Raw genomic sequence first — 22,602 nt, 5'->3', positions numbered from 1 at the left:
CTTGTGTGAAGAGCATGTTTCTGACTATAAATGAGACAAGTAACACATTTAGCATTGCGAACTTGTCTCAGTTTGAAATAATAAAATTATAAAATTATTATCTCAATTTGAAAGAATAAAATTATAAAATTACTCCAAAGTTTAATATTCCTTTTATATACTACCAATTAAATCCTACAAAAAAAGTTTTTAAAAAATAAAATTAAAATACAAAAAATATATATTTAAATAAATAAGAAAAAAACAGCAAGTGTACAATACATGCACGTGTACAACACCGTATGTTACCAAGAGGCCGTTTCTCTGAACACATTCCTCAAACTCCTCGAACTTAGATCCTTAATTTAATTTCTCTTTCAAAGTTGCCATTTTTATGGCGTTTCCATAACCCCTCTTGCCCAAAAAACGGATCTTTCTTCTGCCCATTTGATAACAACAACAACTAGTTTGACAATTTTGATATTTTTGTTGTGCATTGAGTTACTTGGGTTGAGAAAATGAATGAGCTTGAAAAGGAAGAAGCTGTTTTTGAAATTGGGGTGGTGATTCCAAGGAGGAACATACAGGAAAAAGATGAATCCTCTGACTGTGCTTGTGTTCTTGTTGAGGAATTCAAGAAGGTGGGGTTTGTAGTTGAGAGTTGTTGGCATTGCAGATGAGTTCATTAAGGTTAGTTTTTTTTTTTCAATTCCTTTCTATTTTGAATGTTTTTTGTCTTCTTGTGGATATGTTAAGTGTAATCTATGTATTCAAATTCAAATCTTTCATAAATGTTTTAATGCCTGAGAGAATTTTCATTCCATATTTGGTGGTGTTTATGTCTTATAAGTAAGTGTTTATGTCTAAACTATTTCCATGATAGAAGATAAAATAAAGTTAGCTTATTTTCATAAGCTATTCTGGAAAGCTTATTGACATGTGTCATCAGCTATTTCCATAAGTTCTCTTTAACAGCCTTATTATAGTTATAACTACTTATATTAGCTAATAAGCTCGAATAAGTCGATTGGAACAGACAAGCTCAAATAAGTCAATCCGTCCGATTGCTTACTCCGTTTTGTGTGTCTAATTTAAGCTTTTTTGTTGAGTAGCTAAAAATTGGCAGTGATGTTTGTTCAGTTGGCTGCACCTTTGGAGACATTAGGGAGAACTGCAGCTGAACTACAAATCAAGAAAAGGACTCATATATATATATATATATATATATATATATATATATATATATATATATATATATATATATATATATATATATATATATATATATATATATATATATATATATGCAAATCCTCGAAATATGGGGCGTGTGTTATATCTAATGCAATTTTACGTTTAAGTTCGCAATGCTAAATGTGTTACTTGTCTCATGCTCGATGCTAGGTATGAATTTTACATTTCAAAGAAAAATCCTCTTCCCCTTGCTCAACAAGCTGCGTCGAGTCAGTCGACTCACTATCAGTTCTTTCAGCATCAGCAGCAACAAAGGTTAATGATGCAGCATGCAGCAACAACACCAGCAGCGGCACTCCGACAATGTCGTCTACTAGGTCTTTCATTTCATCTTTGAGTATAGACGGAAGTGTTGCTAACTTGAATGGAAGTCATTTCCATTTAGTAGGAGCTCCGATCTCTTCGGGTCAGAATTCGCAGCAGCACAAGAGGAAATGTTCTGCTAGAGGCGACGAGGGAAATCTGAAATGTGGCAGCAGTTTTAAATGCCATTGCCCAAAGAAGAGGTTATTGCCATGGTGGTGTCATACCCCAATTTTTGACCCTAAGATCATACATCATTTGCATCTCAATCATTAATCAAGATCACAATCTTGAGATTTCATTTTTCGGTGTTATGTTCGCTTCGTCTTTGAGGGGAACTATCAAGCACCTAATTTTCTTTAATTTGTTTTATACTAACCAAAATACAAAAATATGCATTTTGTTTCCCTTGTTTGTGTTTTGCAGGAAAAAGATCGAGCAAAAATCAAAAAGTGCAAGAAAGGGAATTTTTGAAATTTTCAATATGGAAATCGATTTACCCCTGTGGGAAATCGATTTCCTGTGCGCAAAATTCAAAAAAAATATAAGGAGGGAAGCTTGACATCATTTTGGCACCTTTTTTATTTGATCATTTTATCAATTTTCCACCTCATCAAAATTAACTCATTCATTAAACCCTCTTTAACCTCATTTTACCATTTTTACCATTTAATTGCCACTTTAATCACCAATTAAACACAAGCTAATTACCAAACACAAAAAGACCAATTTGCCACTACTCTTGCTCCAATTCTATAAATAGAGACCTCTACTCTCTCATATCGGAAGCTTTTGATAGCCAAAAAAGTTCTTGCAAATTCATTTCTCAAGCTTTTGAGAGCCAAAAAACCTCTTGCAATTTCTCTCCTCATTCCTACCAAATTCACCAAAGCTCTTCATTCTTTCATAAAGTTTGTGAGTCACATCTTGAACCTCACAAACTTTGAGCTAAACCACCATCCATTTCACTCTTTTTTCTTCAATTGTTGAGAGATCAAGATTTGTGTTGGTGATTCTTGAAGTAGATCTAAGTTTTGTTCAAGATTTGGTAATTTTCTTCATCCTTTTTGTATATCATGATGTAGATCTTTGTTGCTTGTGTGTGATGCATCTTTGATGCTATATTGGTGCTATTTGATGGTGATTTGATGGAAAATTCGTGCTCCAATTGATGTTTGATCATAAGGTGTTTGTACATTTGTTCAAGTCAAGTTTTATGCCTCTAAATGCTGTTTTTGTTGATTTTTACACTGAGGAAATCGATTTCCTTAAGGCTGAAATCGATTTCCTGCTGAGCGTGACTTGTTTTTTTTGAAAACTGCACTATGGAAATCGATTTCCCTCTGCATGAAATCGATTTCCTGCTGGCAGAATGTGGTTTTTTGCCTTTTTTATGCTTGTTTTGGTTTCCTACTTCCTCCACTTCATTAATATCATTGGATCTAGGATGTTGATAGGTTTGAAATGACCTAATCCATAATATTAGATGAATGATATTAATGATAGTGTGAGTTGATTATCTTTTGTGAATTTTATTCTTCTTCCTCCATTTCATTAATATCATTGGATCTAGGATGTTGATAGGTTTGAAAGAACCAAATCCATAATATTAGATGAATGATATTAATGATAGTGTGAGTTGATTATCTTTATGCATTTTATCTTCTTCTTCTCCTTTTTTTCTTTTGATCGATGAAAGTCTTAATACTTTGAGAATTCTTATGGATTCTTAGTGAAGACTAGATCGTTACCTATTTTCTTTTCGTGCGGTATTGCTTTCGGAAGGCGATCTACATATCGTTCTTCTCGCATGCATTAGCACATAAATTTTGACCGGCCTCGTTGTAGGGTGATTTCCACATAAATCACTTGGCGATCTGCTTAACATAGCGCAATATTTCGTGTCTCGAATAAAAAAGATCAAATATGGAAGAGAATTGTATGCGGTTTATTTAAGACTTGTGGAGGTTTTTATCGTGTAGTCGCTATGATTCTATCAAGCTTCTGATAAACCCCATTGAATTTAAATCCGAGTACATCATTCACTCACCATAGATCTTCCTACTAACTTTGATAACATACTTGACAAGTTTCAAGATGGTTATCTTTAACATTTAACAACTAACTTTAATTTCCGCACCTTTACTATACCGCTCTTTATATTACCGCTCTTTATATTTCTCGCTTTATCGCTTTACTTTATCATTTCATCATATTTACTTTCCGTCATTTTCTCTTTGTCCATTTGGACATATGTTTATGCTTCTGTTATTTTTCTTTTGTCCACTTGGACCATACTTTATTTTTTCGCTAAAACACTAATAAATAACCAAAATCTAAAAAATACATAAGGCTCCCTTTGGACTATCGGTTACTATCCCTAGCACTTTGGAGATTTGGACTTATGGACCTAGTACCTCTGGACTCATTCTATTACTATCCTGTGATTGTTCTGTCTATCTGGCATTGTTCTGTTGTATGTTTATGTGTGCAGGTATTTCCTTGAAAGCCCTTGATGGTTAATTCCAAGGCATTGAGATAAGGATTTTACCCGAAAACAGCCGTTACTCTGCCCGACTTTCGTCAGAATCTTAATGTGCTTAATGAAAAAGGGTTCTAAGACAATAAGTTCATGTGGATCCCCAAGTGTTAATGTGTTGGTATTGATAAATCCAAAGGATGGGAAAACTACCTTGGCTCTTAATGTCAAGTGTTGGCTTCTTATTTGGTTAGACCGTTTCTTTCCTTAGCTTTTATTTTATGCATTAGGTTAGCCTCTTCATCTCCTCCCATTCTTAAATTTTCAAAATCTTCTCCCTTTTTCCAAAATATTCTTATGTTTGCAATCTTTTCAAAACCTTTTTCTTAAAAATATCTTTCGCCCTTAGTGGCTTTTCTTCAAAAGTTTAGACACCGTTAATTGTCGAAACGAGTGGTTATACCCCACGATTTTGAAATTGATTGATAATAACGAGATCTTTTCCGCGTGAGAGAGCTAGTGGCATACTCGTTGATTTTATCCGAGTTGGCGCCCTTCTTTCATTTGCGATGCAAAGAACTTGTTTGTTCTCATGCTCAAGATCAATGGCTGAGTATTTCTCTCTAACGACAACAAAGTGTTTATTCGTTTTAAAAACGTTTTTCCCTTTAAACGGAACTACATTAGCTCTGACTTCTCCATTGCACCGAGGAGGTATGTAGGCCCAAAGCTTAACGCTTTGCCGAGCTTATTTTAAAAATAAAACAAACCGTTTTTTAGCACACACACAACACAGATTTTCAAAAAGGTTCCCGTGGAGTACCACGGATATGAGGGGTGCTTTAAACCTTCCCCTCATATAATCAACACCCGAACCTGAGTTCTCTTTCTTGTTTTAAAAAAACAAAACTTTGGGTTTTACGTTCTTTTCCCTTTTCCTTTGAAAAAATAAAGCGCGGTGGCGATTTCAAACGGAATATTGATTCGAGTCAATCCTATGACTTCGATATCAGATTTTCCCCGCTACAGAAAAATGGCGACTTCACTGGGGATCCAGTTTTAAGTGTGTTAAGCCTATTTTTGTTTATCTGTGTGTTTTGTATCTGTATATATTATTGTGTGCTTTGTTTTTTATTTTTTTTATTTTCTTTTTAGTGCTCGATGGTTCCTCTGTGATGAGATAAAGTTCTAACCCGAACTTTGGTGAGTAACTTGAGATAGGAGGTAGTAAGACCAATAGTTGCATGTCAGGAGCAATCCTTAACATGAGCATCATATGGTGGAATTCCAATCAGTGGAGGCCTCATGGAAGGTAGTAGATGTTGTTACGAACTATCGTAAGGACGCTATTACTTTCAATAGTGAGTGTCCGTAGAAGCTGAATGACCTAGAACCCTTTTAACCCATCTAAGCCTTTTTTAGGATGTAGTGCAGAAACAAGATCAAGTACCAATTTGAGCTTGTTGTCATGCGATACTACGCTCAGAAGAGGTCTTTTTAGGCATATTATTGGCGCCTATGAGCAATTGTGCGTGCCGGTAGTATCCGATAGAAGATTGAAAACTCTGGGAACCTTTGTAGAACCCGTTCGGCAGGTACAAAATTCCCTAGTACATACCTTTGTGGGTGGTTCTTAACTTTGACTCCATGCTCGTGACGTCGAACCTTTGAACCCTGTTTGTGCGACCATGTGTGATCTTGATTGTGATTGATGCATAAACCATGCATCCATGCATTCATTTGATTTCCAAGGAACTCATAGGTTTTTCTTTGTAAACATCATAAGTTTCATCAAACTCAATGGATCTTGGGTGTTGATGGGGTGAAAACTCTAATCCACCAAAATGGATGATTGATCTTGATGATAACTTGATCAATGCTTTGATCCAATATAGGATTTACCTCCTTCATGTTTTGATGTTTACAAAGTAATAACTTGAATTCTTTGAAAATCAAATAAATAAATAAAAACAAAAAAAAACAGCAATTGCATCATTTGCATACATACATCCAGGTTGTCCAGAAAACTTATCCTTGTCTGTCTCCATCTTCAGAGTGGTTTGCTTATCTGTCAAGCTGATTCCTCGACACATTGAACTAGAAGCATGTATCTGAAAAGTATGGAAGAACTTCAACAAGACCAAGAGTTTCTAAGAGCAGAGGTCAGCGAGTTGAAAATTCAGATGAATCAAATTATGGAAATCCTGCAAGTCTTGTTACATTCCTCCGATTTTCCTAAAGCCAAGTGTTTCAAACAAGATAGCTCATCTTGGTTGCTGATTAGTCACTAGGCCTTGTTTCTGTACTGTTTGTATTTCCTTTATTGTACTGTTTACTTTTAGACTTTGTTTGTTTCTGAATGGTGATTTTAATGAAATGAGCATTGCATATTTTGAATTCATTCACATATACTATGTCTATGCTTTCTTTTACAAAACTTTTTCTTCCATTTTCTTTCTCTATCAAACTTGTGTTTTATACAAAGATTGGAGGGAGGATGATGACAACGAAATACCCAAGTTGTTGAACTGTATGCTTTCGAATAAAACTTTGCTGATGATGTACAGGCATTGTTTCAATTCCCAAACACTGGAGAAATAAGGAAGTTAATCCCTTGTCAACCCCTCTGAGCCTTCGAAGTTGGAGTTTCTTTCTGTATGAAAAAACCCGCATTTTAACCTGGGGCAGGGTAGTTCTCAGTTAATTTGGCTGTGCATTCTATTTTAAGAGAATCATTCAGTACACCTTTCAACAAGTGCTTCAATCGCAAGCTTTCTTCCGCATACATCAAAGAAATGTTGGAGATGCCAATTAAAAGCCAATGATGGTTCATCAATCATTAAGCAAGGCAGTCACTATCTTTCAAAAAAAAATGTATCAAAAAATGTATACAAAGAAAAGCCTGCTAAGTCAAAACCAAAAATGATGACTTAGGCAAAAATAAGGGCATCCCGCTGACTGTAAGTTCAAAAATAAACAGTTCAGGCAAAAGTTAGGGATATATAAAAAGAAAAGATGAAAAAAGAGAAGTCAATAAATTCCTGAACAACACAATGTTGTGACTACCAAAAGGAAGAAGTGACTGCCATCTCAAAAGTTCTCTTTGCTTGTGAACTATCATCATTATCAAAGGTGCAATTCCAGAAGCCTCTTGGAACCTGAATGCATAAGTTGAATTAACTGAGTTTTAGGACTGGAGATCATCATGAAGGGGGTGGGTACAATCAAATTTTGAGCCTTATATCCTTTGTTTCTTAAACCGTGAACCTGGCCACGTTACAACCTTTAAAAGACCTAATTGAGGCAAGGTTTGTTTGAAAGCATACTACAACAAGGTTGCGTAAGCTGACTCCCATGAGATTTTCCAATCTTTTGTTTTGATACCATATCTTTGCTTTTGAATGTCTTAACCTTTTTGTTTTGACCAATGATTCCATTTGCTTTACATCAATAACATCATTCCAAAAATGATTTTGATTTCAAAAATGTTCTTTGAGCATTGCATTAAAATTACCATTCTTGAATGAACATTTTATTTTCAAGTAAGCACTCATTTTTCAGGAAGTTCAAACAGTCGAGAAACTTGATCAGTGATCCTATCAGGGGCACGTTATTTCAAGATCCTGTTGTTCATTCAAGATTTGTTGATCAGAATATCATTTCAAGACTTATACTGGGGCAAGCCATCCCAACATGCATTTCAAGAATTGAAGCCATGATCAGTTCATCCCCAATACATTTCAACTGAAGCCATGATCAGTTAACTTGCAACAATTAATGAATTAGGGGCAATCTTCTTCAGCAATCCCCAAGCAGTTCATCAATCCTTCTTAAAGGATCACTAGTCTGATACAGTTACCAATGTGACAAGAAGTATGTCCAAGCATCTTCTTCGTAAGCAGAATTGGCAGAGTTCCCGTGTTGAGGAATCGAGTTCCTTTCGTGCCTCACAAAAGAGTCTCCCTCAGTTGTAACAAACAATTGCGTTGCATTGATCATATATCATGCATAGAAAAATTAAACATCATGCATTGAAACAAATTTCATACTCATTTGCATTTTTCGAGGTTTTGTTGCTATCAACATTTTCACCTTGAGATCAAAGTCCAACTTACTTGGCACCTATCCAAAACAGATGCTTGTTTGTCTTGTCCGTCTAGTGTTATTCCTAGATGTATCTTTTCTTCTTTTAGTGTCATTCCTGAAAGATTTACACCATGTTTTATCTTGGTTCCCTTCAATCATGTTTTATCTTGATTGTCTCTGATCATGCTTTATCCCGATCGCCACCATGTTTTATCTTGGTTCCCTTCAATCATGTTTTATCTTGATTGTCTCTGATCATGCTTTATCATGATCGCTTACACCATGCTTTATCTTGTTTCCCTTCAACCATGCTTTATCTTGAACGTCTCTGATACATTCTTCCCAAAGTTCAAATCATGCTTTACCTTGATTGACCTTGGTGTTACCTAATCATGTTTTACCTTGATTGTCATTGGTATTTTTCAATCATGTTTTACCTTGATTGTCATTTGATGTTATCCAATCATGTTTTACCTTGATTGTCATTTGGTATTTTTCAATCATGTTTTACCTTGATTGTCATTTGATGTTATCCAATCATGTTTTACCTTGATTATCCCTGTGATGACATCTAATCATGTTTTATCTTGATGGACCTGTGATGGTTATCCAATCATGTTTTACCTTGATTGTCCGTTGATGATTATCCAATCATGTTTTACCTTGATTATCCTTTGACGATATCCAATCATGTTTTACCTTGGTTGTCATTTGATGTTGACCAATCATGTTTTACCTTGATATTCATTTTGATGTAGCCACATTCATGTAGGCCTCAGATATTCTCTTCTCGAAGTGCAATCATGTTTTATCTTGAAAGCTTCTGTTGACTGTCTCTTTCTCCTGTGGAATCCAAGTTTTATCCCTGGATGACACATACCTTCTCCCCCAGTGGAATCCTTTCTTATCTCCCCATTGGTGTTATACTCCTCTCTATTCCATAATCATACTTGATGCATCCATTAGCATCACATCATACCTTAGGTTCAAAAATTGTGTGTTTTGTATTTAAGTCTCTTCAATTACGTCGAGCTGAGGATTTTAACCCTCACATCTCCGGATAGAAGAAACTTAAATAGGGGCATCTGTCATACCCCAATTTTTGACCCTAAGATCATACATCATTTGCATCTCAATCATTAATCAAGATCACAATCTTGAGATTTCATTTTTCGGTGTTATGTTTGCTTCGTCTTTGAGGGGAACTATCAAGCACCTAATTTTCTTTAATTTGTTTTATACTAACCAAAATACAAAAATATGCATTTTGTTTCTCTTGTTTGTGTTTTGCAGGAAAAAGATCGAGCAAAAATCAAAAAGTGCAAGAAAGGGAATTTTTGAAAGTTTCAATATGGAAATCGATTTACCCCTGTGGGAAATCGATTTCCTGTGCGCAAAATTCAAAAAAAATATAAGGAGGGAAGCTTGACATCATTTTGGCACCTTTTTTATTTGATCATTTTATCAATTTTCCACCTCATCAAAATTAACTCATTCATTAAACCCTCTTTAACCTCATTTTACCATTTTTACCATTTAATTGCCACTTTAATCACCAATTAAACACAAGCTAATTACCAAACACAAAAAGACCAATTTGCCACTACTCTTGCTCCAATTCTATAAATAGAGACCTCTACTCTCTCATATCGGAAGCTTTTGATAGCCAAAAAAGTTCTTGCAAATTCATTTCTCAAGCTTTTGAGAGCCAAAAAACCTCTTGCAATTTCTCTCCTCATTCCTACCAAATTCACCAAAGCTCTTCATTCTTTCATAAAGTTTGTGAGTCACATCTTGAACCTCACAAACTTTGAGCTAAACCACCATCCATTTCACTCTTTTTTCTTCAATTGTTGAGAGATCAAGATTTGTGTTGGTGATTCTTGAAGTAGATCTAAGTTTTGTTCAAGATTTGGTAATTTTCTTCATCCTTTTTGTATATCATGATGTAGATCTTTGTTGCTTGTGTGTGATGCATCTTTGATGCTATATTGGTGCTATTTGATGGTGATTTGATGGAAAATTCGTGCTCCAATTGATGTTTGATCATAAGGTGTTTGTACATTTGTTCAAGTCAAGTTTTATGCCTCTAAATGCTGTTTTTGCTGATTTTTACACTGAGGAAATCGATTTCCTTAAGGCTGAAATCGATTTCCTGCTGAGCGTGACTTGTTTTTTTTGAAAACTGCACTATGGAAATCGATTTCCCTCTGCATGAAATCGATTTCCTGCTGGCAGAATGTGGTTTTTTGCCTTTTTTATGCTTGTTTTGGTTTCCTACTTCCTCCACTTCATTAATATCATTGGATCTAGGATGTTGATAGGTTTGAAATGACCTAATCCATAATATTAGATGAATGATATTAATGATAGTGTGAGTTGATTATCTTTTGTGAATTTTATTCTTCTTCCTCCATTTCATTAATATCATTGGATCTAGGATGTTGATAGGTTTGAAAGAACCAAATCCATAATATTAGATGAATGATATTAATGATAGTGTGAGTTGATTATCTTTATGCATTTTATCTTCTTCTTCTCCTTTTTTTCTTTTGATCGATGAAAGTCTTAATACTTTGAGAATTCTTATGGATTCTTAGTGAAGACTAGATCGTTACCTATTTTCTTTTCGTGCGGTATTGCTTTCGGAAGGCGATCTACATATCGTTCTTCTCGCATGCATTAGCACATAAAGTTTTGACCGGCCTCGTTGTAGGGTGATTTCTACATAAATCACTTGGCGATCTGCTTAACATAGCGCAATATTTCGTGTCCCGAATAAAAAAGATCAAATATGGAAGAGAATTGTATGCGGTTGATTTAAGACTTGTGGAGGTTTTTATCGTGTAGTCGCTATGATTCTATCAAGCTTCTGATAAACCCCATTGAATTTAAATCCGAGTACATCATTCACTCACCATAGATCTTCCTACTAACTTTGATAACATACTTGACAAGTTTCAAGATGGTTATCTTTAACATTTAACAACTAACTTTAATTTCCGCACCTTTACTATACCGCTCTTTATATTACCGCTCTTTATATTTCTCGCTTTATCGCTTTACTTTATCATTTCATCATATTTACTTTCCGTCATTTTCTCTTTGTCCATTTGGACATATGTTTATGCTTCTGTTATTTTTCTTTTGTCCACTTGGACCATACTTTATTTTTTCGCTAAAACACTAATAAATAACCAAAATCTAAAAAATACATAAGGCTCCCTTTGGACTATCGGTTACTATCCCTAGCACTTTGGAGATTCGGACTTATGGACCTAGTACCTCTAGACTCATTCTATTACTATCCTGTGATTGTTCTGTCTGTCTGGCATTGTTCTGTTGTATGTTTATGTGTGCAGGTATTTCCTTGAAAGCCCTTGATGGTTAATTCCAAGGCATTGAGATAAGGATTTTACCCGAAAACAGCCGTTACTCTGCCCGACTTTCGTCAGAATCTTAATGTGCTTAATGAAAAAGGGTTCTAAGACAATAAGTTCATGTGGATCCCCAAGTGTTAATGTGTTGGTATTGATAAATCCAAAGGATGGGAAAACTACCTTGGCTCTTAATGTCAAGTGTTGGCTTCTTATTTGGTTAGACCGTTTCTTTCCTTAGCTTTTATTTTATGCATTAGGTTAGCCTCTTCATCTCCTCCCATTCTTAAATTTTCAAAATCTTCTCCCTTTTTCCAAAATATTCTTATGTTTGCAATCTTTTCAAAACCTTTTTCTTAAAAATATCTTTCGCCCTTAGTGGCTTTTCTTCAAAAGTTTAGACACCGTTAATTGTCGAAACGAGTGGTTATACCCCACGATTTTGAAATTGATTGATAATAACGAGATCTTTTCCGCGTGAGAGAGCTAGTGGCATACTCGTTGATTTTATCCGAGTTGGCTCCCTTCTTTCATTTGCGATGCAAAGAACTTGTTTGTTCTCATGCTCAAGATCAATGGCTGAGTATTTCTCTCTAACGACAACAAAGTGTTTATTCGTTTTAAAAACATTTTTCCCTTTAAACGGAACTACATTAGCTCTGACTTCTCCATTGCACCGAGGAGGTATGTAGGCCCAAAGCTTAACGCTTTGCCGAGCTTATTTTAAAAATAAAACAAACCGTTTTTTAGCACACACACAACACAGATTTTCAAAAAGGTTCCCGTGGAGTACCACGGATATGAGGGGTGCTTTAAACCTTCCCCTCATATAATCAACACCCGAACCTGAGTTCTCTTTCTTGTTTTAAAAAAACAAAACTTTGGGTTTTACGTTCTTTTCCCTTTTCCTTTGAAAAAATAAAGCGCGGTGGCGATTTCAAACGGAATATTGATTCGAGTCAATCCTATGACTTCGATATCAGATTTTCCCCGCTACAGGTGGCTATATTAATTGTGAATTTATGCTACTTTAGAGTTTCAAGAATCTCTTATAATATGACATTAATAACTTTATGTGTCTTTATTCACAGGAAGCATAGAGTGAAGATATCAATTAAGGCGCCTGCTATCAGCAACAAACTTGCTGATATCCCTCCTGATGATTACTCGTGGAGGAAGTACGGGCAGAAGCCGATCAAGGGCTCTCCTCACCTAAGGTATATTCAAGTTCAACCTTTGCTTCTAGAAAATTGATTTATGGTGTTATCTTTCTCTGTGGGATATTTTAGTTTGTTAACATGATCATGATGTACTAGCCTGTTGGGATTTTGATAATTCTTGTTTGTGTATATGTTGACTAAAACATTTTTTTAACATGTTTTAAGAAATTAGAGGTTTGTTGTGTGGCTCTGAATTGCTATATAATGAATAATTTTGTAGACTTTGCTTGAGAAGATGAAGTCGGTGTACACGAATGTAGAAGGTCTTCCTCCGGATCGAATTGTGGAAAGCAATTGCTTCTCCAGGTCGTGGTATTTTGGCCATGGATGAATCCAATGCTACATGTGGAAAGCGGTTGGATTCAATGGGACTAGAGAACACCGAAGCTAACCGTCAAGTATGGCGTAAAATTATATATGAAGAAGAATCCAATGCTACATGTGGAAAGCGGTTGGATTCAATTGAACTAGAGAACACCGAACCGTCAAGTATGGCGTAAAATTATATATGAAGAAAGTGTTATGACTTGGTTAAAATATAATTTTTATGTGTATGATTTTATAGTACTTGAAATATTATGAATGCACATGATTTTGTATACTTTTTGGTTAATATTAAAAATATTTTAGCTTAGTTAAAATATGATTTTTATGTGTATGATTTTATAGTATTTGCAATATTATGACTGAAAATGAAATATAACTAAATGGTGTATATGAAATAGGGTGTAAATAGATTTAAATATAATATAATTGTTCATTTATAAATGACGTATTTATACCCGATTTTTATTAAAATAGGGTGTAATTAAGAAGGTATCTACACCCGATTTTAATTAAAACAGGGTGTAATTAAAACGTAATTACGTCCAATTACACCCAATTTTTATTGAAATAGGGTGTAATTAAAACGTAGTTACGTCCAATTACACCCGATTTTTATTAAAACAGGGTGTAATTAAAACGTAGTTACGCTCAATTACACCCAATTTTTATTAAAACAGGGTGTAATTAAAAACGTAATTACGCCAAATTACACCCGATTTTTATTAAAACAGGGTGTAATTAAAAACGTAATTACACCCGATTTTTATTAAAATAGGGTGTAATTAAAAACGTAATTACGCCCAATTACACCCGATTTTTGTTAAAATAGGGTGTAACGTAGAACATATTTACACCCGATATTCTTAAAATAGGGAGTATTAACGAACGTATTTACACTCGTTTTACACCCGTTTAAAATGGGTGTAAATGCGTTAGACATTTCTCACCCTGTGGATATACACCCGATTTTTATTAAAAATAATGGGTGTAAATTTAATAAAAAACGGGTGTAAATTAACATTTTTGTACTAGTGTGATTTGAATGTTGCTCCTTAGGATTCCATGATATTTGTTGTATTTGCTCTTTTGAATTGTTGAGATTGTTGGTTTACTCCCTAGGTACTTCTGCTGTATGGTTTTGAATTTCCTCTGTAAAGTTGCTGTATAAAGGCTCTATAGAACTGCCTGTACTAAAATGGGCTTAAAAAATAAATCCAACTTGTTAGGTTGGTTATAGATATTCGTTTTGAGAAAGAAATTTCTTAGGTCGGGTATAAATGTTATTGTTGCTTTTTGAAAATCTAGACTTATTAAGTCGGTTGTGATTTAAATGACCTAATAACCTTTTCTTAAGTCATATCCAAAATCGACTTAAGAAATCAAAACTTTTTTATGTCGGTAACTCTTAGGTCAGTCTCGAAACTGTCTTAAGAAGTCGTTTTTAACCGACTTAAAAAGTATTTTTTTTTCCTACTAGTGGTTCTGTTGTATATCTTGCTCACAGTCCCATATTCCATTAGTGCTCAAAGCACGTCGAGATCGATTGCCACATCATACGAGAAAACTGGAATCCGGGCTAATAAAACTCTTTCCAATCCCATCATAAGCTCAAATTGTTGATGTTCTCACCAAACTGCTCGCTAACCTTCATTCTCTTCCTTTTTTTCGCCAAGCTTGGACTACTTTCTGTCGATATTCCTGCTTAAGGGATAGTATTAATTCCGCCACTACTTAATTTTAATCGTTAAATTAATTCCTTGTAAATAGCTTAGTTAGTTAAGTTTACATACACTATATTTTGTAGTTATAGAGATAGTTATGATTTTATAATATAAAATTGAATTTAATATTAAAACTAACTTGTAGTTAAATTTCAACAAGATGGTCAAATACATCCAAACGAAAATTTCATTGAAAGATCTGTAGATATTAAAATAAACAGCAGCACTTTCTATTAGAAAAGATTCTCAATATGAAAAATATACGTAGCTGGCTTGCGTGCTTGTTAACAAATCTATCAAATAAAATATACGCCATATGTTACAACACTTTCTCTAAAATAAAAATGGAACGTGCATTTCCATGTTTTCTTGCTAACACATGTTTAGACTATTACATCACTTTTTTCAAGAACTAAAATATTTGGAACATGTTGCCACACTTTCTCTAAAATAAAAGCCACGCCCAATATAACAAATAAAATATTTGGAACATGTTGCAAAACTTTCTCTAAAATATGAATTAAACATGCATTTGTCTGTATATATATAAAACGTTTTGCAACACTTTCTCTACAAAGAAATCAATAATACTATCTCATAGCTTTCCATGGCATACAACAAAAACAACATTAAAATCTATGAACATGTCAAAGTTGTTCCACCATCATCATCAACCCAATCAACAACCACAACCCCTCTCACTTCGTATGACCTAATTTTTCTAAGGTTCCACCCATCCGAGCGAATCTACTTTTACACACTCCATGATCCACACTCTCACCCTTCATGTTTCTTTCATGAAATTGTTCCAAATCTAAAATCTTCGCTCTCTTTAACCCTCCAACACTTTCTCCCTTTAGCTGGTAAAATCGTTTGGCCTTCTGATTCTTCAAAACCATTCATCCAATTCATTTCAAATGATGATGATAATGGAGTTTCGTTGCTCATTGCAGAATCTGATGCTGATTTTGATCATGTCATTGAAAATTCACCGCATGAAGCTTCTTTGACTCGCTCTTTTATTCCTAACTTGGAATCATCAGATTTGTTTGCTTCTACTATGTCGCTCCAAATCACTCTTTTTCCAAATTGTGGCTTTAGCATAGGAATCACGCAACACCATGCTATTTTTGATGGAAAATCTTTATCCATGTTCGTCAAAGCTTGGGCTTATCTATGCAACAAAATAATTGGATTTGAAACACCAACTTTGTTGCCAGAGTTAGAGCCTTTATTCAACAGAGATATCATCAAAGGCGCGAATGAAAAAAATGCAATCGAGATTTTATCCAGGATATCTCCAACTGAAAAAGGAAATGAAAGAAGCCTAAAGATTTTTCTTGCTGAACCAAAACTCGAAGACTCTGTCCGTGCTACATTCAAGCTCTCACGTGAAAACTTGGATAAGATAAAGCAAAATGTGTTATCCAAATGGGAAATATTCGACGCAAATGAATCAAAGCCACACACTCTATCAACTTTTATTCTCACTTGTGCTTATTCCATTGTTACTATTGCAAAAGCTATTCATGGAGTTGAAAAAGAGAAAGAAAAGTTTGGTTTTACTTTTCCAATAGATTATAGAGCAAGGTTGGAACCACCATTACCAAATAACTATTTTGGAAACTGTATATGGGGGAATTTCATTCGTTTAGATTCATTTGATTTCGAAAAAGAAGATGGTGTCTTTGTAGTAGCCAAGTGTATTTATGAGAAAATAAAGATGATAAATGAAAAGGGAATTCTAAAAAGAGAGAAAATTGGTGATAAAGATAAATCTATACATAATGAGGGATATACAAAAGTTGCAGTGGCTGGGTCTAATAGATTTAGTGTTTATGAGAATGATTTTGGTTATGGAAGGCCAGAAAAGGTGGAAATAGTGTCGATCGATAGAGGTTTAATAATTGGTTATGGAGATAGCAAAGATGGTAATGGTGGAGTTGAAATTGGTCTCGTTCTAAATAAAGATGTAATGGATCTCTTTAGCACTTTGTTTTTTGAAGGACTATGTGATAATTGACTTTGGGGAGCAAGTGGAACTATGAAGTTTTTTTAAAATTATTTTTATTTTGAACGAAGAATTTCAAGTCATTTCATCGATTATCAAAAGAGTAATTGGACAATATGCCTCAAGAATTTATGGTTTGTATTTTGATTAACAAAGAGAGTATCGTGGTGGATCTTATATACCGCTTCTGTTGGAATATTATCTGTTGATGGTGAATCTGATAGGTTTGAGCTCTAACCTGAGATTAGCGAGGTGGTTCTGTAGCACTTGTGATTTTGTTCCTTGATGTCTCCTCCTGTTTTCGACTTCTTGTTCTTATTATGTATTTTCCTTTTGTATTATGTTTCCGAGCACCTCTTGTTCTTTGTACTTTTAAGTTTTATTCTACATATTCATATTTTATAACCACATTCATAGAGAAGAAAATTTGCATTGGATTTGAAAATATAATATGAAGATTTAATTAAGTAACTAAAGACACAAACTCCCAAACTTTGATAGAAATAACTCGTACAATCCCTCGAAATGCACACAGTTTAATGGTTCCTGACCTAGTGAAAAAGAGGATATAACACCTGTTTTTTAGACATTTCACACCCTATTTTCTCCTGTGTCATTGCTACAGGTATAGTAAATACGATATTTCACACCTGTTTTAAAACTGATATGATAAATTCATTTGACACTGAATTTTAACCAGTATAACACCTGCTATCAGTAAAAACAGGTGTTAAATATGAATTTCCAACATTGGCACAAAATAGGTATTAAATGTTAATTCAGATTTAAAAACCAATTTTGCCGACCACAATTTATCATCTATTATTAATTTTAACTGTGTGAAATCATTTTTAAAAAAAAACAAGTGAGTGTTTTTAGTGTTGTTCCTTTTTACTTTTTTCGATTTTTTCATATCAATTAACCCTAATGTACTTATTAATTCACAGAATAATGTGATAAAAAAATTAGGAGATTAAATGGTGGATTTCATTCAATACAATAGCTAAAGTGCTACAAATACATATAGACAAAGGGATTATATGTGGAAAAGAAAAAGGAAATAAAAAATATAATTATATTAAGATAAAACTATCAAGCATTGATTGTGTGGCAGAACCCGTCTCAAATTTTGTCGATAAGATGAACAACATTTATCAGGCTATGAGAAATCAAGAAAAACCAATAAGAGGGAAGCAAGGAATCTTGTAAAATTATTCATCGTATACTCAAATCATACATTAAGATGATGTATTAATATGATATGATTGCTTCTGTCACACCATTTGGGAATTGATTTTTTCTAGGTGGTTTAAAAAAAACTATGTTTGAAGAAGGTTTAATGACCTCTCCCTTGTATCATTTGTGATCTTCAAGTACCTCTACATATATTGAAAGAACAAATAATAATACCAAAATTTTGTTAACGTTAATGTCCTAGTTTGTAGGAGTTATTTTCTAGGTTGTAGGAGTTATTTTATGTGTTGTTAATAAGTTGCCTAGTCTTTAGGAAGTCCTATTTTTTAGGCTAGTGCAGATTGTTCTCTAATTCTGTTATGTAAGGCTTTTAAATAGCCAACTTCTCAAATGAAATAAACAAGCTTTTCAGTTTATCATTTGGCATCAGAGCTCAACGATTAGGGCCTGATAAAAAGCTTCAGCAAAGAGTGAAACACCGTGTGAGAGTAGAGATGGCTGAGAGTAGCAGTACCAACGGAAAGTTCGTGCAACCGGCAATTCCACGATTCGATGGGTACTATGAGCACTGGGCAAAACTGATGGAGAATTTCCTTCGTGCAAAGGAATATTGGACGCTAATTGAGAAGGGACTCGACACAGTTCCAGAAGGCACTCAAGCGACAGAAGCACAAATGAAGGTGATAGAGGAGCAACGGTTAAAAGATATGAAGATAAAGAATTATCTCTATCAAGCAATTGATAGAGAAATCTTGGAGACCATACTCAATGATGATACTTCCAAGCAGATTTGGGACTCTATGAAACAAAAGTTCAAGGGTTCCACGAGGGTGAAGAGGGCTCAATTGCAAACATTGAAGTCTGAGTTTGAAATACTCAGAATGAAGGAGGGAGAGACTGTTAATGCCTATTTTGGGCGAACTCTTTCCATTGCCAAACGGATGAAAGCGTGTGGAGAAACCGTACAAGAAAGGGATATTACAGGGAAGATTCTCAGATCCCTTGTACCAAAATTTAACTATGTTGTTTGCTCCATTGAAGAATCCAACAACGTCGACACTCTTACCGTTGATGAACTTCAAAGTAGCTTGTTGATCCATGAGCAGAGAATGAAGAATGTTGACGGAGAAGAACAAGTATTGCTGAAGGTGACTCATGAAGGGAGATCTGAAAGAGGGAGAGGCAGAGGAAGAGGAGAAATTAGAGGAGGTCGAGGAAGAGGGAGAACATATCTAAACAAAGCTAATGTTGAATGTTACCGATGTCACAATTATGGCCACTTCCAATATGAATGCCCTACATTAGGAAAACATTCAAATTATGCAGAGCTAGACGAGAAGGAGGAGATGTTGCTGATAGCCTATGTCGATGAAATTGGAGCAAAGCGAGAAGACATCTGGTTCTTGGATTCCGGCTGTAGTAATCACATGTGTGGTAACAAAACTCTATTCTATGAGTTTGGAAGTGTCTCTCAACAAACTGTGAAGCTGGGCAACGACACTAGAATGCAAGTTTCTGGCAAAGGAAGCATCAAAATGGAGGTTGATAATGCTAATTTCACTGTCGGTGATGTATTTTGTGTTCCTGAACTCAAAAATAATCTTCTAAGCATTGGGCAACTCCAGGAAAGAGGTCTTTCCATCCTTATAGAAGCTGGAATGTGCAAAATCTTTCATCCACAGAGAGGTTCGATCATTCAAACTAAAATGACGGCAAATCGGATGTTCATCTTGGTAGCCAAGATGTTGTCAATGTCCCTCCAACCAAAACAGGAGGTATGTTTCAATGCAGCAAGTGAGGACCTCACACACCTCTGGCACTGCAGATTGGGACATATCAGCAACACAAATCTCCAAATGTTGCAGAGTAAGAAAATGGTGCAAGGTTTGCCTCATTTGACAATCTCAAATGAAGTCTGTGTAGACTGTTTGAAAGGAAAGCAACACAGGGAGCCCATTCCAAAAAGAAGCACATGGAGAGCAACACAAAGGTTAGAACTTATTCATGCTGATTTGTGTGGTCCAATTTCACCTATTTCTAATAGTGAAAGAAAATATGTGTTATGCTTAATTGATGATTATAGCCGGAAAGTTTGGTCGTATATTTTGCATGCAAAGTCAGATACATTTGCTGTATTCAAAATATTTAAGACATTTGTTGAGAAAGAAACCGGTCTTTCTATCAAATGCCTACGAACAGATCGAGGGGGGAGTTCACCTCTATTGAGTTCAACGATTTCTGTAAAGACAATGGAATTAAAAGACAACTGACGACGGCGTACACTCCTCAACAAAACGGAGTCGCTGAAAGGAAAAATCGTACAGTGATGAACTGTGTAAGAAGCATGTTGTCTGAAAAAGGCATTCCAAAACCTTTTTGGCCTGAAGCAGTGAAGTGGGCAGTTTATGTTCTTAATTGATGCCCCACTGTAGCCTTAAAAGATACAACCCCAGAAGAAGTTTGGAGTGGAGCAAAGCCATCAGTTGAACACCTTAGGGTCTTTGGGTGTGTGTGCCACATACATGTACCAGATGCAAAAAGAACGAAGTTGGAAAGCAAAAGTATAAGTGGGATTCTGTTGGGAATTAGTGATGAATCAAAAGGATACAAAGTATATGATCCCGTGTCAAAGAAGGTAGTAATTAGCAGGGATGTTGTGTTTGAAGAGAAGAAAAAATGGGATTGGGATAAGAGCTATAAGCAGCAGATACTTGATGAGCTTGAATGGGGAGAAAGTGAAGATAAAATAACTGTAGAAGAGGAAATTGATGGGGACTTGGAGGCTGCACATCAAAATTTCCATGATAATGCTGCTGTTTTTGAAGATGAAATTGAGACAAGTGATGCAACAACACATCCGTCAATTTTCAACACTTCCTCACACTCCGATAGAGAAGTACGAAACAGGAGGCCACCTACCTGGATGAATGATTATGTGAGTGGAGAAGGTTTTTCAGATAATGAAATTAATTTTGTTGTAGGTACAAATTCAGACCCTGATAATTTTGAAGAAGCTATGAAAAGTGAACATTGGAAGAAAGCTATGGAGGTTGAAATCAAGAGCATAAAAAAGAACAATACATGGTTCCTCACTGATTTACCAAAAGGCGCAAAGCAGATTGGAGTAAAGTGGGTTTTCAAAACAAAACTGAATGAGCACGGTGAAGTGGAGAAATTTAAAGCCTGATTGGTCGCCAAAGGGTATGTGCAGCGATATGGAATTGATTATGCTGAAGTCTTCGCACCAATGGCTCGAATGGACACTGTCAGAATTATTCTTGCACTGGCTGCTCAAAAAGAATGGAAGGTTTATCAACTTGACGTCAAATCTGCATTTTTGCACGGCGAGTTAATGGAGGATGTCTATGTAGAGCAGCCCCTTGGTTTTGTAAAGAAAGATGAACCTCATAAAGTGTACAAGCTTAGAAAAGCTCTCTATGGACTCAAACAAGCTCCTCGAGCTTGGTTTAGTCGCATCGAATCATATTTCTTAAGGGAGGGATTTGAGAAGTGCTCCAGCGAGCAGACTCTGTTCGTTAAAACTAGCATCCAAGGTAAACTTTTGATTGTAAGTTTATATGTTGATGATTTAATATATTGTGGGAATGATGAATCAATGATGGGGGAATTTAAGAAGTCAATGATGAAGGAATTCGATATGTCGGATTTAGGAAAGATGAGGTATTTCCTTGGTATTGAGGTGCAACAATTGGAAAATGGAATCTTCATTAGCCAAAAGAAGTATGCATGTGATGTACTTAAAAGATTTCAAATGGAAGAATGCAATGCTGTTTTAAATCCTATAGTTCCTGGTTTCAAAATTTCAAAAGATGAGAATGGAGTTATGGTTGAAAGCACTTTCTACAAGCAGCTAGTTGGAAGCTTGATCTACTTAACATCAACCCGTCCAGATTTGATGTATGCTGTGAGCTTAATTAGTAGGTACATGTCTCAACCTACAGAACTTCATCTTAATGCTGCAAAAAGGGTGCTAAGGTACGTGAAGGGAACTACCAGCTTTGGCATTTTATATCAGAAAGGAGCAAGTAGCATGTTGACTGCCTACAGCGATAGCGATTACGCAGGATGTTTGGAGGATAGAAAGAGCACTTCGGGATATGCTTTCATGATCAGTTCAGGAGCAGTAGCTTGGTCATCTAGAAAGCAACCAATTGTGACACTGTCAACGACGGAGGCTGGATACGTAGCAGCGGCGACATGTGCTTGTCAAGCAATGTGGATGAAAATGGTTCTTAAAAGACTTGGCTATGAAAATGATGAATGCACAACCATTTTTTGTGATAATAGTTCAACAATAAAATTATCCAAAAATCCGGTTATGCACAAAAGGAGTAAGCATATTGCAGTTCGATTCCATTTTCTAAGAGATTTATGCAAGGAAGGAGCAATTTGTTTAGTTCATTGTGGCTCACAGGATCAAGTTGCTGATATTCTAACAAAGCCTCTCAAGTTGGAACAGTTTCAGAAACTTAGAGATTTACTTGGAGTATGTGAAGTAAACTAAGTAATCTACTTAGTTTAAGGGAGAATTTGTTAACGTTAATGTCCTAGTTTGTAGGAGTTATTTTCTAGGTTGTAGGAGTTATTTTATGTGTTGTTAATAAGTTGCCTAGTCTTTAGGAAGTCCTAT

The 22,602-nt window shown here is 35.2% G+C and overlaps 1 protein-coding gene and 1 pseudogene across 1 annotated transcript; both read left to right on the top strand.

Moving 5' to 3' along the window:
• Positions 1-278: 278 nt before the first annotated feature.
• On the top strand, positions 279-13,177 carry LOC131611224 (probable WRKY transcription factor 21; annotated as a pseudogene).
• Positions 13,178-15,338: 2,161 nt separating this feature from the next.
• LOC131608899 (phenolic glucoside malonyltransferase 1-like) lies at positions 15,339-17,167 on the top strand. The gene has a single exon (XM_058880483.1). It carries the CDS (start codon positions 15,354-15,356, stop codon positions 16,767-16,769), a length of 1,416 nt encoding a protein of 471 aa, XP_058736466.1. The 5' UTR covers positions 15,339-15,353; the 3' UTR covers positions 16,770-17,167.
• The last annotated feature ends 5,435 nt before the right edge of the window (positions 17,168-22,602 follow it).

The sequence above is a fragment of the Vicia villosa genome, linkage group LG6 (assembly GCF_029867415.1).
Source record: "Vicia villosa cultivar HV-30 ecotype Madison, WI linkage group LG6, Vvil1.0, whole genome shotgun sequence".
Lineage (NCBI taxonomy): Eukaryota > Viridiplantae > Streptophyta > Magnoliopsida > Fabales > Fabaceae > Vicia > Vicia villosa.
This window is presented reverse-complemented; position numbering and strand designations above follow the sequence as displayed.

Coding starts and splice junctions, on each gene's coding strand:
- LOC131608899 (XM_058880483.1), top strand. CDS start 15,354: ATGGCATACAACAAAAACAACATTAAAATCTATGAACATGTCAAAGTT.